The sequence below is a fragment of the Carettochelys insculpta genome, chromosome 3 (assembly GCF_033958435.1).
Source record: "Carettochelys insculpta isolate YL-2023 chromosome 3, ASM3395843v1, whole genome shotgun sequence".
NCBI classification, from domain to species: domain Eukaryota; kingdom Metazoa; phylum Chordata; order Testudines; family Carettochelyidae; genus Carettochelys; species Carettochelys insculpta.
Window position 1 is genome coordinate 91947545 of NC_134139.1, and position 18014 is coordinate 91965558.

The 18014-nt window shown below is 41.5% G+C and overlaps 1 protein-coding gene across 1 annotated transcript in view; it reads left to right on the top strand.

Annotated features, from left to right (window-relative positions):
• The window catches only part of CNKSR3 (CNKSR family member 3), a 75513-nt gene that overhangs the window by 34213 nt on the left and 23286 nt on the right, over nucleotides 1-18014 (top strand). The window contains exons 2-4 of the mRNA XM_074990351.1: nucleotides 7787-7950; nucleotides 14156-14358; nucleotides 15698-15785. Coding sequence (XP_074846452.1) covers nucleotides 7787-7950; nucleotides 14156-14358; nucleotides 15698-15785 — 455 coding nt within the window. The remainder of the gene's footprint in view (nucleotides 1-7786; nucleotides 7951-14155; nucleotides 14359-15697; nucleotides 15786-18014) is intronic.

The window sequence follows — 18014 nt, forward strand, 5'->3', positions numbered from 1 at the left end:
TTGAGAGATGCTCTCTCTCCAGCCCCTGCGGGGCTCTATGGTCACCGTGGGCAGCAGCCCTTAGCCCAGGGCTTCTGGCTGCTTCTGCGGCAGCTGGGGATCTATGCTGCAGGCACAGGGTCTGCAGCCAGTTGTCAGCTCTGTGTATCTTGTGTTGTTTAGTGCAACTGTGTCTGGGAGGGGCCCTTTAAGGGAGCGGCTTGCTGTTGAGTCCGCCCTGTGACCCTGTCTGCAGCTGTGCCTGGCACCCTTATTTCGATGTGTGCTACTTTGGCGTGTAGACGTATCCTCGCAGCGCCTATTTCGATGTGGTGCCGCGCAACGTCGAAGTTGAACATCGACGTTGCCAGCCCTGGAGGACGTGTAGACGTTATTCATCGAAATAGCCTATATAAGCTATTTCGATGTTGGCTTCACGTGTAGACGTAGCCATAATGTCACTTTTGTTTGCCTCATGTAATGAAGTTGCATTATGAACAAAAGACATGAACAAAGAAAAAAATGAAAAACGACAATTTAACATAGGTGACTCTGGCCATCTTTCAGTGTTACCACGTACAACTTGTAACAAGTAAATACGTACTTATAAACGTGTGTAATACAAACAGACTTTAAGGCCAAGAGGCGTCACTGTTACGTCTGATCTCCTGCATAACACCCACCAGTTCATCCAGTAATTCTTGGATCGAGACCATGTGTTACTTATTGTGTGTGTTAAACTGAGTGGGCTGAGGAATAAGAGGAATCACATAGCATGGCTTGTAGAAGCCCTTGCTTGCTTATGGTCTGCATGTATCTCTCTGTCACTGTATATTCACGTGCTACCAAACAAGCCAGCATGTGCAGATGTAGTGACCGGGGGATGATCTTTCCACCAAATGTATGCAACTGATATGTTGTTTGATTTTTCAGAAAGCTTACACAGCTGTACTTCAGATCTTATAGTATTGCATTGGTTTTGGTATTATGCTCTATTTTTCTGTGTCAGGTGTGGTGAAGGTTCATGGTTGGCTCTTAGTTCATATCTTCATACCAATTAATTTTTTATTAAGCCATTCTGGTTTGATCCAAATTAAGTTACATTACATTTCAAAAAGACTGACAGTTCAGTTCATTTTTCTATTTATATTGCTTCCCAGGTATTACAGTACAATTTTGCTTGTAATTCTAAATCTTGAAAAACTGGGCCATAAATAACAGGAAAATTCCTATAAAAATAATGGAAATGACTTACAACTCTAGCTGAAGATAAGAAAAGAGAGGTGCATAGCTCCCATAATGTTATGTCTTAGATTTCTCTGAAAGAAAGCAACTTCAAAAATTAATTGTAGTTGAATTTTAGCCAAGGCTTCCCTGGGGAATGGACCACTGGTCTGTGAACCATAATTTCTCCCTGGGATGTCTTTCATGGAGTACTGTATTGAACTGTGCTAGGTGCCCTAGTGTGTACATATTTGTCTTGTTGGTGAAAACTCTGCAGTTAAAAAAAAATTCTTTAATGTGGACCTCTAAATTGCAGAATACAGTGCTGCTTGCTTTTTATATTGCATCCTGGATTAAAACTTGTCTGAACAGCTCTGCCGTTCACCTGAGTCTGTTTTTCATAGCATTATCTGTAGTGCTTGATGTTTTCTAGTCATTTTTCACTGGCGTGTGAAACTGAGGCTGTATTTATTTAAATGGTCATGCTATAGCGCAATAGTGAACCTTTAGCCTATTTTTTTTTTACTCAATTATTTGAGATTATGGAGGGATTTTATGCTTCTATAGTGGTAAATATCCACATATTTAGTTCTGCTAAATAACAGCTATGAAAAGGGTAAATAGTTTCTTTACAGCAACAAAAAAGAGCTTTGCCTACAGTACTGAATTGTTAAACCTGTAAATCGGATCTGTAAGTACAATATGGAGCATAGCAGTACCACTTTTCCCTCTATTGTCCTGTTAATATGCGTCACTCAGGAAAAACTGCCTCTAACTTCTGCAGTGTTACAGCTGGTGCTCCACCACTTAGAGCAATGTTTGAAGTACCAGTCTAGGCAGGGACCATGCATTCTCCCTGCTTTGTTGGCTAAATCTGCTTGGTGTGGTTGTAGTCAGAGGGGAAGAGAGGTAACTCGGTCTGCATAGCCATTCAATTAACACAAAATGACATGTATGCCAGTTCTGGTCAAGGTGGTAAGTTTTATCAGGAGTGGCCAAACTGCAACTTTGTGAGCTTCTTGTGGCTCTTTCACAGAGCCACTGATACTCCCCCACTATCTGCCTACCAGACTTGGGGAGGGAGATCATAGAACACTGGAACTAGAAGGGACCTCAAGAGGTCCTGCTCTTGAATATCTCTAGTGATGGGTGTTCTACAACCTTTCTAGGCCATTTATTCCAGTGTTTAACCACCCTGACAGGAAGTTTCTCCTGATGTCAAACCTAAGCCTCCCTTGCACCAGTTTAAGTACGTTGCTGCTTGTCCTAGCCTCAGAGGCCAATGAGTACAATTTTTCTCCCTCCTTCTTGTAACACACTTATAAACTGCTATCATTTCCCCTCTCTCTTCTAAACTAAACAAGCCCAGTTCTTTCAGTCTTCTCTCATAGCTCATGTTCTCTAGACCTTTAATCATCTTGTTGCTTTTCTGTGGACCTTCTCCAGCTGTGGCTTTACTGAGTGGCAGGGTAGTGGGGTTAGGAGCTTCAGCTAGAAGTGACTGGTACCTGCTGAGAGAATGGAGATGGTCTGCAGGAGGGGCTGCTGCTTTAGCTCCAGGAGAAGAGGCAGCAAAACTGGCACTGTCGGATAGGTACCCACAGTGCATTGCTCATGCAGTCGAACATAGGTAAGGCAGTGGAGACGTGCTAAGTCAACTTTCTGAACACTTGTGGAAAGTCAGCTTCATAAAATCTGGTGTTAAAAAGTCGACTTTATTAAATTTGACTTTAGTGTAATCATAGACTCAGCTACTTCAGGGTGAGCTGCTTCTGTACTTTCACAGAGCTGGTTTGCAGCTTTCTAGGTCTGTTTCCTTTTCCCATCTCCCTGTTTTGGTGTCCTGGTGCCCTCTGGCTGCTTCCCTACTCTGTCTCCCTCTCCTACTGTAATGCTGCCACATGGTCCCTCTGACCTGTAAAACTTTCTTTTGGGCCCTTCAGTCCTGGAGTTAAGAAAAGAAATGAATAGGGTTAAATGATGATGACAACAAAAACTACATATCCAATATAAGAATCCAATACTATGGTACCACCAAAACATGGGTAGGTGAGACATTCTTTAAAATCAGCAGAGGATTCTATTGAGAGAGATTTTCCTCCAGGCTGCTTTCCCAATGGTGGATGTCAGTGCTGCAGAAGATGCTGAAGTAGTGGAGTAGAGTAAGTCTGTAATACCCTCAGTTATGAAGGTCATATTTTGACATTGTTGGAATGTTTGCTTGAGAGTGACAAGGAAATGGATAAGGCTTTGGCAGTCAGCATGAGACCTGAATGCTATCCAGAGTGTTAGGTGTTCACTTAATTGGTTTCTCCAGTTAACACTAGGGTTCAGCCATTCTTTTACAGCCAGATACTATATTGGTCTTAACAGCTTTGGCATATCAGATAATTTCTTTTACAGAAGGGAAAGTAGGTACGGGTCTGTAATTTTGCAGTCTGTTTCTGTGCTATGTTCTAATTAAATTGTCTGATATCAGCATAGTGTTTAAGCAAAACAAATCACTATTGCACATATGTATGTGTTGACAAACCTTTCTTGTCCTTGGTGTTCTTAAGTCAGATTTATCTTATAAAATGTGTATTTTTCATTGCTAGTGACTGGTCTTTTACATAGTGGAGATTTTAATTCCCTTTGTGCAGTGAACTGTTGACTATGGTTATGACCCAAGTTTGTTTTCCTTGTAATAGTCCTCTACCTTTCCTTTTATAATTCAGAATGATCTTAATCATGACAAACAGACTGGAAGTTAGCTGTAATCATCTAATGATAGGTATCAGTACAAATCTATAGACTCTCATATTGTTCTATTTTCTTGCATGGATACAGAATATCAAGTCACTCCTGGGCTGTTTGGAGTGGTGTTAAAGTTCTGTTGTAGAAAAATGAGTGTAGACTGTTATGAGGATCTGCTGCACATCCCCACACCTCCCAAAAGTAAGGAGAGAGATTTGTGCATTTTAAATAGGCACTGTGAGCTTCCTTGGAGGATATTCAGGATATTAGTAACATGAACCTGGCTAGGAATTTTTTAAAGAACTGGAAAAGATGTTAATGCTCATGTCTAGTCTCGGATATTAGTACACACATTGTAAAGCAATAGTGCATATTAATCATAATGTATTCTAAACCCTTTTTCTATATCCTGTGTTTCGATGAGCCCTGAGGTTCTAGAGCAGTGGTGTCTACTTTTCCTGTGTTCCCCTCACCCCCAACCCTTCCCAGTAATGGAATCTGTCTGCCCCCTTCCATTGCTGCACGCTTGGCTCCACAAAGGAATTCGAGCGGAAGGTAGAGCTGGGGGCTGAACTGGGGATGAAGAAGGAGCTGTCCTGGGGGCAGAGAGGGAATGAAGGCAAAACTGGTCAGGGCAGAATGGAGCTGTGGCTTGGGGGTAGAGCTGAGACTGAGGCCAAAGCTGGGTGGAGTCTGACCTGGGCCCTCTTGCCTGCCATCTGCCCCCATGCGGGCTGACAGAGGCCCCTACGCATATCCATGGTGGTAGCTGATCTGTACCTGACTGGCCTTGTGCCACCCAAACATTCCTCCATTTCCTCCCCTCCTGGAAGAGTAGGGACCACTGTTCTAGAGACACCTATTTGAAGTTGATTTATAACTTGTATATAGAGTCTTCCCAACTTTATAATCTGAATTGTGTTTTATGAGATACAAGAGGATTTCTAATTACTCTCCATAAACAAGCCTTGGTCTTGACTGATTGGGATTAATAGCCTCATAATTTAATAGCATTCTTTCAATTTACAGATATTCCCTCATGAAGACCATAGAAGTATGTTCTCAAGGGTTATTGTGAAAAACACAGGATTTTTCTTTTGAATACATACTTTCTCAGGAAAAGATATTGTGCTGTTATTCAAGAAGAGGAAGATGTGAACAGAGAAAATCCCCAAGCAAACTGAAAGGCACAATTATATTTCTGTTGAGGATGTGCGCATAAATGAGCCTGGTGACTCTTTGTATAGTGTTCATTTAAAAAAACAAAAACGAAGAATCAATCAAATAACTCCACCCACCCCCCAAAAAAAAACAAAAAACAACTGGATCAGCACCTGGGACAGATACATCCTTTTCTCCAAATTTCTTGGACATACACATTCCTTGTAACAGTCCAAGTAAAATGTAGTTGCTTGAGATGTCTGAATAATTTTAATGGAAATGATAGACTTCCAGTGGGAAGTGATGAGAAAAGATGGATAAGCATTAAAATTAGGAATCTTAAATATGTATGCTATATATTAGTCTTGGTTTAGATTTGTTTATAAAAAGTAAATATTTAAACAATGAAGGCCAGCTTTTCTGGGAAAAGAGTTTGCCAGACTCAAAAAGGAATTTGGCACCAATGGGAAAAAGAAAACACTGACCTCAGTTTTCAGAACTCTTGAGCACTTGACAAAATAGACTGGAACTTTAATAGGAGACAGCAATAGGAAATTCATGCTCATCCCATTTGCCTCAGGGCATTTCTGCAGGTGTTGATAGGGTAGCACAAAACGGCTTGATTTTTTTTTTTTTTAAGCAAACATTGGTAAACAGTCATGCATGTGGATACATCTGCCCAAGGTTTGAAATACCATACCACAGCAACTAAGCAGGCGTAACTCTTGGAAGAGGACAGGCTGCTTAATCCCACTGGTGCTTGTTTGCTGCTCTTCCTGGCTTGTAGGTTCTCATCAGGGCAATTCAAGTGCATTTAAACAAGTTCCAGGCTTCCACAAGTACTTGTAGTCTGCAAGAATCCTGTGGCAAGGAATGGTACGGCAGTAGTGACTTTATGCTTTGCAGCTATTGTATGAATACTTTGCATTGGACTTGCACAGCCCTCTTTCATTTTCTCTCTCATATGGGTGTGGCAAGCCAATATGTTTGGTACATGTCATTTTCTGTTACCTCTTTCAGGAAGATGAGTTGTACTCAGTACTTTCTGCCTCCCCGCCCCACCCTCAGTTCAGGATATTACTGTTTCCATTGGTAATGTGAAGACAACCCCGCCACATCTCAATGAAGAAGGCAAAATAAATTTAAACAATAAACTTTTGAAACTGTATGTATTGATGTACAGTATATTTTGGATATTATACAGTTACTATGTGTGTGGGCTCTATTTCAAATATTTAGGTCTAATTAGTCTTCCTGTGCATTATGTCAGTTGCACTGTTGCCCCATGTAAGCTGAGTGAATCAGTGGGATTTGTTTTCCTTTATTCTGTTTAATTAGGCCTACAGATTGAAGAAGGGCACTAAGAGGCTCCTGTTGACTTAAAAACACTTATTTCAGTATATTTTTTTCCTTTATGTTCTTAAGATTTTACATATTAGGGTATGTCTACACAACAGTGTTATTTCAAAATAAGCTATACCAGAAGAGAGGGTCCAGAATAGCTTATACTGAAATAATGCTGCTACACACAAAATGCATTTTGAAATAGAGCTCAACTATTTTGAAATAGTGTCTACACACAATTGGGTCTATTTTAAAATAGGGCCATTGGATGCACTAGGGCTTATTTCGAAATAGGCTCTCTTCCCTGTCTACGCTGTCGAAATAGGTGCTGTAGCTTGTGGAATGAGGTTTACCTATTTTGAAATAAGCCAACCACTATTTTGAAATTGTTTAGAAATAGCAGTTGTGTTATGTAGACGCTAGCAAAGCTATTTTGCACAATAGTGGCTGTTACTTCAAAATAACTTTTCTGTGTAGACATCCCCTAAGATTGCTAGAATTGTAAGGGATTATAAAATGGCTATTTTTTCATTCAATTAAATTATGTAGTTGATTTTCATTGTTTCCCTTTTCTTGTCTGCTTCTTTGGTTTTAAAAATCTTGCATGCTGTAATGAGGTGGTATTCTCTCTCACGCGCGCTCTCTCTGGCAAAACTAGAAATTAGTTAAAAATCAATATAGGAACTCAGACCCCAGGTGTAGTATACCCAGAACTACTTTTAAATATATACTCTTTTTAAAATGTAAAATTTCATCCTGAATCAGGGATTTCTTTTGCATCAGGGAATGGACATCTCTTTACGTTGCTTCCTTTGCCTTCAGTAGCGTTCTGTTTTTTAAAGTGGACTCTTTTTTTTCAAAGTATGGGTATTGATTTTTCTTGTGTCCTATAAAGCACATCGTTTATCTTGGCTGTTATATAGTACCTATTGTTACTTGCAGTCTATGTTCTTCTGTACGGGTCTTGGATCAGTTCTAATTACAGATTCAGGGTGGACTGAGCACCAGTTGTAGCAAGCCTTCTTCCCCTGCTGGAAATATCTCCATAAGAAGTGCAGTTCTCCACATCTCTACACTAATCTACAGCTAAGGGGAGCATGTTTATCTACTTGGGCATAACCCTGGAGTGTGCACTCAATTGAGAGCATGTTCCAAGTTGGGCATATATCGATTTTGCAAGCCAGGCTACTTGGTATGCTGCTTGCATTTTTTGCCAATACACAACCTGGTAGAAGTCATTTGCTTAATAATTTGGGGCGACGTATGCTGGTGGCTGTGTTTCTTTGTGATGTTTTATAATTAAAAAATATAATTTGGTTTGTATCTTTCATTTTCTTGTTAGGCTTGGATGATTGCCTGCAGCAGTACGTACCCAAATTTGAAAGGGAGAAGATAAATGGTGAACAGCTGTTACAGATTTCCCATCAAGATCTTGAAGAATTGGGTATTTCACGAATTGGACACCAGGAGCTAGTTCTGGAGGCAGTGGATCTTCTCTGTGCACTGGTCAGTTATACAGTGATCATACAGATGTGGCTTAAGAAACTTAGGGTGTTGAAAATGAAACTGTGGAAAACTGTTTAATTTAGATCAATGCCATGTTGTTAGTTCTCGCATCCTTTTTCACTCCTGGTGAACATATTAAGTGACTTTTATGTTAAGAATGCAGTTATTTTGAGTGGCACCAAGGTAAAATCACACGGTTCTTGTCACTAGTGAGGAAAATTACTGTCAAGTAAAGTGCAATGGTCATAAAAAATGACGCTGGAAATGGCAGCGTTAATAACTGGTGGTTAGAACGTGAACTAGAATAGCTGCATTTCTGCTCTGTGAACTAGAAAAACTGTAGTACTCTGTATTTTGTAGATTATAAATATAGGCCTTTTAATAGGTCTGTAAAATGAATTAAGGAATATTTCCATGGTAAGAGAATAGAACAGGAGAATTAAAAAAATCATTGTGCCTGAAATGTCACCTGTTTCCTGCCTTCCTGTTGTATGTATGGGTTTTAAATGTAGAACTGCTCTGGAATGAATGTATAAATTGCTGTCTGTGTTAGTGGTACAGTATTACCAATACAGTTTATTTAAACATCATGGTTTGGACACACTTTGATATGGTTACGCTAGTTAGCGTTTTGCCAACAAAACCCCAATTTTTATCAACAAAACAGATGAACGTCCACACACAAAATGCATTTTGCTGACAGTTTGTTGACAAAATTCACCATTTTCGCCGGTAGCATTCTGCTTCTCAGCCATGAGGCATAACTGCTGTTGACAAAAAAGCTGTGTGGATGGTCTGAGGGGGCGTTCTCTTGAGAGACAGGGCCTCCATAACAATGGGCAGCCCTGTCTGTTGTGCTTCCTGGTGACTGTTTTGTCAAGACAGCAGCCGGGCAGTACTGCTGCTCTGTCAACAGAGTGGAGTACTCTTTTGATTGGCTTTGGTGTGCGGCTGTACTCTGTCGACCAAAGTTTTGTTGGGAAATCTCTTCCGACTGACTTCTATCGGCAGATCATTGTAGTGTAACCATGGCCTTTGAGTATGTGTTTGTTGTAACACTATGAACTAGAGCCAGAAATATATACAATTACATCACTGAGACTGGTGGGAAAGAATGCTCAGTAATTCTTTTGCCATTACTAGCCTACATTCCGTTCAGTATGTAACATTTGTTGCCTCGAGTGTATTCTTCTTAAAATGGACAGAGCTTTTACTCCATGTGAAATGTGCCGTTGAAAAGGTTGTACAGAGATAATTTGTTCTTGATTTAAACCAAGCACAAATGGGGTAGCCTATAACAAAGCAACTGTGTTTCATCAAAAGAATATGTACATTTTTTATTTCAGCCAAATGTTTGTATAATAGGCTTTTTTCCCCTAAGTATTTCTCTCAATTTTTTATAAACTTCAAGTGAATGTTAATAGGAAGAACTGAACTATGATTCATGCTGTGGGGGTGGGTATAGTGTATCAGGCAGGGGAAAAGGAGTCTAGTGAAGTAGTAAATGTACTGTATACTGGCCTAAGTGAAATATGGATGTGGCATCTACCCTAAGGCACTTTTTTTCTTCTTACTGTTATGATATTAGAATACAACAAAACTGGATGACAGCCAGAATGTAAAGCTGTATTTTATCTGCTACAATTTCCTCCTAATTTCCTTTGTAGACAAAAGTTTTGACCTCAGACCCATTTCTGGAAATACTTTGTGTAGTACGGCTTAAGTTAATGCATCAGACAGAGTTTATACATTATAACTGAAATATCCTTGTTCTTTTGGAGGGGAAAGTGTTCCTGTGTTTTTACTGGTGCCCTTTGTCATCATCCTGATTTCTTTTTTTAATTTTATGGAAGGTGTTAGTATATCAAATGAGCTGTAATTTCATGCTCCAGTATTTCTGCTTTCTATCAGGATGTCATTCAGTTTTTCATGACTTTGCTAGTGCTTTCACTTTTTGTGGGAGGGAGAAAGAAAGAAAGTCTCGTCTTCCCTGCCTTCCCTAGATCTTTGATGCACCTTTAGGTATTAATATATTTGGGTATTTTGTGCTGAAATGACATTTTTCCTAAAATTTTAACTCCTGATGGAAAAAAGCCCGAAATAATCCATAATTACTGTTACAAGTGTACTTTTATGCAGACCTCATCCTCTGCCTCCCTACATATATTCCTGTATGAATTGGCACATACCAAATGCATCTGACTTCTCTGTGATCTTGTCAGGATCTTGGTGCTTTATCCTCACTCTGAGCTTTTGTGAAAGAAGGCCCTTTTTCCTCAGTTCTGCCAAGCCTGGTTCTTGTTGGGACCTCTTTTCAAGAGTGTCCTCTGGTCCCAGTGTATACAAGAAGAAATCCTGAAACCTCCCAAAAAACAGCAGGAAAGTTGCCTTTGGTGCATCTTTCTCCTTGAATGAAACCAACGTTGTTGACCTCTGAGGATTTCCCAGGTGCATCCAGCCACTGAATAAAGGAGACTCTGAGGCTGAGATGTCACTATGGAAAGGACATCAAAGAAAATTGGAAAGAAGACCATATTGAAGGATGAGAATTAATGGTATAAAAGAAAACTCAACCTCCTTTTAAATATCATCTGTTCTAGTCAAGAACCTCTAAGGCAGTATAAGTGAAAATTGGAGTTGCTTTATATTTCCTGTTTACCTTTTGCATTTGACATTACATTGTGCAAAGTCTGTTTGATGTAGATCCTCTCCCTAGCTTTTTTGGACTGGTGTTTATTAGTAACACCTGCAGCATAAGAACTGTCACTGATAAGAGCAGGGAAGTGAGTACTCTGAGCAAAACGGTGAAGGGCTCCCCTCTGAGCATGTACGTTTGTTGCCGTTGAGCCTGCCTAAAATACCCTTCTCAACAAGTAACTGGGGCAAAAAACCTTAGTTATTTTAATTTTAGGATTAAATGGGTGCTCTGTCAGAAAACTGACTTTTTTTTAAAATATCAAATTATCTCTGGCATTGCAGAGATTATATACATTACAACCCTGTTTTCTCCCCATATTTTACTTGCTTGGGAAAAAGACATTGTAGTTGACTGAAATTTTAAAGGGACATAAATTTGCTTTTTAAACTTGAGTTAAGCAACAGAAACACACAGGGACAAATTTAAAATGTAAGATGTTACCATGAAGGTGAATTGAGCAAAAATCACCTGGAAGGGTGGTAAAATGTGTGCAAAATCTTGCTAGACTTTTTGGCACAGCTGTAGTGAATGAAAAACAATGCAGGCATTAATGGGAAATAATAGCTTTAACTTTAGGTTGCTCTTGGGATTAGGGTCCTGAATTCTCCTGTTGCTTGAAATACTGTATTACAATACAAACTAGAGCTGCAGCTGTTTTTTCTCCACTTTAGAGTTGAGGCATCATAGTGTGGTAGATCCACCTTTTTGAGTTAGAGCAAACTCCTTCCTTGTGCTGTTGCAATGTTTGTGGTGTTGCATCAGCATGGTGCAGTCCAATTTAATGATATGCGGTGTGTTGTCATCTTCAGGATCATGTCAAAAGTTGACCAGCTCACCTAGAGCACAAGACCGCCGGATTAACTTGTATCATGATGGTATTGCGGAGGATTGCAATGCACAGTGACATCACATAAGCAGCACTTGTGGAATTGACCTGAAAAATTAAAGATTAATCAAAAATACCAGGATAGATGACAACCTTGTTCTAGGTTAAGTGTGTGTTGCTGCTCTTATGGTGTAATTGTCTGTGTGCAGAAAGGTATACCCTGAGCTTGTGCAGGTTTCAAGCCAGTAACTTAGCCCAGCAGTACATTCACTTTTACTTTTTAAGACTGCAGGAAATTGGAATCTGTACAGATTCGAAATTTAGACTTTTTTGTATCTTCTGTCCCGCATTCCTCCACTTCTATTTCAGTTACCTTAACTCAGTAGCTGTCAGCTATTTGACAGTGCAATGCTTAACAAACTGTTGTCTCTGTAAACTGTAACGTGGTTTGGTGCTGGGGTGGAGGGGGAACGAGGGCGGGACAGAATAGATACACTTTTTGAGGTGTAGTCTTTAACCTGGACCTTTTGTATATGTCTTCCCAGTTAATGAATAACCAGATAGGAATGTTTGGCATCATGTGCTCCTGATGGCCCACTTCTTTGTATATTTTGATGAAAAATCAAGTTGGTTGATTATTGAAAGAGAAATATACAAAAGCAACACAACTGTTTTTTTCCTTGAAGTAATAAACAGTTAAAACATGTGGGTGGTACTAAACTGCTTAAAGCAAAAAGCTAAATTTTTTGGACTTCATGTATGTGCTAAAATATATCTAAAAATGAATGAAAAGTAACACTCAACCTGACAAACACAGTGTGTATGAGTAGGGAGAGGAGGAATATTTAGATCAAGTGACTGGGAGCCAACAACTCCTGGATTATAATCCTGATTATAACTCCTTTGGTGGCCTCTGGTGAGTCACATAATCTGTTCTTAAAGATGGAGAAATTAAAATGAAGTGGATTATATTTAGTTACTTCTTGGTGGTATTGATGATTAACTGGTATTTGTGAATCCTTTTGAAGATTAAAAATGTTATTTTGAATGAAAAATGATTTGATTTAAATCAAGTAATTGGAGGGATATCAAGCATCAAAATAATGTAAGTGGTGTTCTGCACCACCCCTGGCTAGAGCGCCTTAGCTGTTTAATTATAGATTGTTAGGTATGACTTTGCTAAATTTTAGCTGCCTTTGAAGGCTCTCTTGTTTCTTTCCTCATTCTGTTTTGTTTTGGCCATTCCTTTAAAAAAAGAAAAGCAGAAAGGACTGTTTTTTTGTGCACCTTCAGTGCAGGGAGTAGGAGGGTGGGGACAAATCTTAGACAAGGTGAAAATTGACACCCGTGCCAGCCTTGGCCCCTGTGCCAGGGGTTCTTGTTCCCTGCTGTAGAGGCTCATGCACTAAGCTCCAGAGGTTCCAGGTTTGAGTCCACCTGTGGTAGTTCCACTAATAGGGCCTAAAACATGTTTAGTCCCCACTGAAAGGCTCTTCAGGGTGCCCTATCCCCTTGCCAATGTAATTAGGCTTTTATACTTGTCTGGCACACTGCTACATTCACATACTTGTGGCTGCGGAGTTGGCTTGGCACTCAGAGCTGGTGGTGGGGAAGCAGCACTCCAAAACCAAACAAGACTGCATCGTATAAGAGCAGATGAAAAAACTTGGCTGCAATAAACTCCTCCGAATGATATTCTCCTGTTTGTTTTTCTTAAAGTTGAAGGGTGGCAAGTTTATATGGCTTCAGAGTGTAATGCTCAGACTTTGTTTACTAAAGCCAGAAATTTTCCTGCTCTAGGATAACGGAAGCTTAAGGATATCCTCGGCTGTTGGAAGGGTGTTGTTTGTTAGACCACATCCTGTCTCATCTCAGCAACACATCTCTAGATGTAGTCTTAATGCTATGCACTCCCTTGTCAAATACTCTGGTAGGCTTGTGTGATGGATACCCCCTGGACAGAGGAGGGAGATAGTTTAAAGGCAGTTCAGTGCCTGAAAAATCCCATTATATTTTTGCTTTGGGAATATTGCCAGCAAAAGAAAAAAAAGTGTGTGTGTGTACGCGCGCGCAGGTGATTGTAAGATCAGTGGAGTTGGAAGAGGCATTTTTGAAGGCCATGAGGGCTTCTGGGAGGAATACTGTGCTTGGGAGGAGGCAGAGAATGACAGAGATTTTACCAGACAACTGGATTGTTGTATATCATAATCAGTAAATCAAGTGCTTAGATGCAAAGTGCAGTTGAAAATCATCAGAAGGATATGTTACAACCTATTGTATCCCTATAATTGTTCCTTGAGTTACTGTGTAGTTTATTTTTCCTAATTGTACTTTATGCTGGAGTGATGCCGTATTGGCTTGGGCAGTATCTGATCACAGGCTTTTGTAAAGTGCACCATTGCTATGGCATTGGTGTCGCTCCAATTCAAGAACATAGGTGGACTACACTAGAGCTTCTGCCATTTCTAGGCAGTGTGGGTATTCATCTGTGCAATAGCAATGTTGGGAGAGTTTCAAAAAATCTCAGTATAGTAGACACTATAGTCAAGCTTTTTTGAAGATGACTCGTGGTTTTGGGTACTCCTGCCATTTGATGATCAACTTGAGATGCCTTAAAGAGCCTTCGCTTTTCAGGAAGTGTTATGGTAACTTTCAAAACTATTTTAAAACATCTCTTGCAGAATTATGGCCTTGAAACAGACAACATGAAGAACTTGGTTCTCAAATTGCGAGCTTCTTCCAACAACCTGCAGAATTATATCAGCAGCCGGAGGAAAAATTCAAATTACGATGGGAAAATCTTACGCAAACCCCCCAACGAATTTCTCACCTCAGTGGTGGAGCTCATTGGTGCTGCTAAAGCCTTGCTAGCATGGTTGGACAGGTAAGTGATTGGTACTCTGATGTAAAAAAAGTGAAGTTCAGAAATTAGTTGATTGTGTAAGTGAAATGAATTATTCCTGTTTGCAAAGGCAGTTTCCAGAGTAATGTCTGGACGTAAATGTTCTTGTTCCTACCCAGACCACCCCTTTATTTAAATATTAGGAAGTCTGTAATTAGCAAGTTGAATTTCCAAGGAGCTGGTGGCTGCAAGAGATGGGGCAATATTGCCAAAACTAGTGGATCTAACCGGAGTCTACAGTGATAGAGCACTTCCTGCACCTCCCCTTCTGCCCCAAATTATCCTACTACACACAGGGCTTTAAAGTAAATTCCCTCTGCCCCCCACCTCCTTATCTAGCTGCAACTTTTTCTTCCACCCTCTTACGCAAAATAATTGTTTTAAAAGAACCATTTATTGACATGGCTTCATTTTTGACTTAATTTGCTCTTTTCCGAATGTGGAGTGAAATAGGCAGCAAGAGACACTCCTTTGACTTTCCTTACTTAGGCTGAAGTGGCTCTGTGACAGCTGCTGCGGAAACAAACATGCAGCTGAGCAGATAGAGTCCCAGCAGTGATGCTAGTATAGGATAAGAGATGACTGTAAATTTATTGCATGGAGCCAGCTTTCCTTAGCGCTCAGCTTGTGGGGAGGGAGGTCAAAAAGAGATCATGGGGAGGAAGAGCTGTTATCTCCATGAATGGGCCTGTTGTCACTGTCAGGTGGTGCTCCCTGGCAGGCACATTCTCTTCTCACTTAATCCTTTCCTTTCTACTGATCGCTGCCAGCCCACACTGACTTTGTCTGCTGCTCTCAGCCCCAGCAGGGAGATGCTGACTTACCCAACAGTGAGCCCAGTCAGTTTCAGAACTCATTCCATTTTCTCCCTGTGCCTCATAAAGTAGCAGGTGGTGCTGAGGAGCCTCCCTCACCAGCTCCCTAAAGCTGTCTCCTTTACGAGGCAGCGTATAAAAACACCTTGAGGTGGACCTGAGTCTGTTGTAAGAGGTGCTAAAAGTTTAGCAGCTGTAAAGATTAAAGTAAACTGTTACAGGGGTTTATCTTGGCTGAGATATTATCCATGGTGGAGAATAAGCTCGTTATAAGGGTAGTTTGTTCTTAACCTTATCTGTGCACTTGTGTTAAAAGGCACTTTAGTCTGTTTACTCTGCTACATTATTCAGATTCAATTTTTACACTGTTAATGTGATAGTTTCTGCACGTCTCAGGTTTGTTGTGTGACCTGAAGCTGTGTAAATCTGCGTGCTGTGCCCATTAACAGCCAGCGTTGGGAGCCAAGCGGGTTCTTTATTTTAAAGTAGCTTTTGTTTTGTGACAGGGCCCCGTTTACAGGGATTGCAGAGTTTTCATCAACAAAGAACAGGATCATTCAGCTCTGCTTGGATCTCACGACCACAGTTCAGAAGGTCAGCTGACTTTTTCCCTCCTCCCTCCACCCCCACTGTCTTCTCACCTATTCCAAAAAGGAAGGAAGGTGGGTGGCTTGGGAGGTAACTGCGAGTTATGTGCAACTTGTTACTAAGGAAAACAAATGCTCCGAGGACCAGATACGTGATAGTGAGCAGGTGTATACTGGCTGCTGCCAGCTTTGGTCACTCTGTTCTTCTGCCGTTAAGATTTTTGTCCCATTAATTTCAAAACTTCTCAGCAGTGTTTGGCTATGTCTGATTCAGCTCTCATATAAAGTCCATTAGTGTTTTTATTAACTGTAATAAGAGAGTTTGGGTAGGCCCTGGAACAGCTGCTTTGAATTTCAAAACCTGCAAGCAGGCTTTTTAACTGCAGTTGGTAGAATCAACATTTGTAACTTTTTATAATAAATGTAATAGTAACCCAAATTACACCTGTGAAGAGAGCGGTAGCTTTTGGGTGTGGACAGAAACCAGTGACTGAAAAGCTGCTTTCCCCCACCCTCCATATCTGCTTGCCCCACGCTGACTTCTACAGTATTGTATTAAAAACTATCAGTTGTGATTGGCGAAAATTATCATGGCTAGAGGGTATACAGCACCAAAGTGACTTTCTGCAGACCAACTCGTCTTATGCTTTGGGTCATGCTTTGGGTATAACTGGTGTCACAGTGGTTGAGTCCCACTCTACATTGAGGCTTCAGTACGTGCCATGCTGAGACATGCAGCTCCCATTGACGCCTGGTGGAGTATGGAACTCCCTTGTTAGGAGGTGGTTAGGTAAATGGTATATGTAGAGGATTTTATTGTGGGTGGGGTTAAACCTATGTAATGAGTTTGTGCACAGGGTGGGGGTGTGAGAGAGGGACAGATTTATAGATCTGCCCAAAAACTATAATTTTCAAAAACCTTGAAAACCATGCCATATGTTGGAAGAATATGCAGGGCCATAGCAAGGGTGAGGTGATTGAGGCAATAGCTTCAGGTGCTGCACCTCAGGGAGCAGAGGTAGCCATCTGGGCATCTCCCTCCCTGCTGCAGGTGAGTCTTTAGAGCCATTTGCAGCTCATGCTGCTGCTGCTGCTGCTACAGATACAAAGGCATCTGCAGCTCTGGCTGGGGGGCAGGGGAAGGGGGAGTTTCAGCGGGGGCTGCTAGCTGCAGTTGCCTTTGTCTGCAGCAGAAGCCACCACCACCACCATAATGAGCTGCAAATGGCTTTTAAAGTGCCACATGCAGCTTAGAGGGAGCTGCACAACCAGCTACTGTGCCCCCTTGAGGTGACCCTACCCCTGTTGTTATAACAAGTTACCCATGTTGATTCTACTAACTGGAGCTAAAAAGCCTGCTTGCATGTTTTGAAATCCAAGCCGCCCCCCTCCCGGCCTGGGAACTCACCCTCTGGGTTTATAGGGGTTTCAGGGAGTTGCCAGGTGAGTGGGGCTTGGGGGAAGAAGCTGGGTTTGTAGTGGTGCTGGGGGCTGCTGTATAAGTGGGGTTTGGGGGGCTGGGGTGGATGTAGAGGGGAAGAGCAGGCTAGGGTCAGTCTGCCCGCTGCCACTCCCTTCCTCTTTATCTCTGCTACCTGTTGCCCTGGCTAATGCTCCCTGCCCTGATCCATGGAGGGTGCAGCCTGCTCAGCGAGCCCTTCCGGCTGCAGACCAGCTGCCTGGCTGCCAGTCTGTAGCAGACATGAGGGGGGAAGCAGGCACCAGTGTCACCTGCACTGCTGCTAGATATGGCCGACACCTCTTCCTGTGACTCCCTTTACCTCCCTGCTTGTTTCCTTATCTGCCCAACAGATCAGCTGGGACTCCTGCCTGTGAAGCAACCACACTGCCACAGTGGGGTTCAAATAACTCGTTACTTACTGTGTCTCACATGTAAGGCCTGGCTACACATACACACCACTGCTCTGGCTGGCTGTTAGACAGTGAACGCACTGAGCGCCATTGGCCTGCTAATGTACTATTTACAGAGATACGAGCCAGTGCCTAACACTTATTCCCTGGGGTATTGCAAGTGGTGTGCAAAGAGCTACCAAGAGGGAGAGCGCTATGTTGTTGTATCTGCTCTCTGCCTCTCTCCACATACAGGCTAGTGCAATGGACTTGTAAACCCAGGGTTGTGAGATCAGTCCTTGAGGGGCCATTCAAGGTTCTGGGGCAGGTTAGATTTAAAAAAAGCCTGTCAGGGGTATGATAAGTCCTGCTGTGAGTGCAGGGA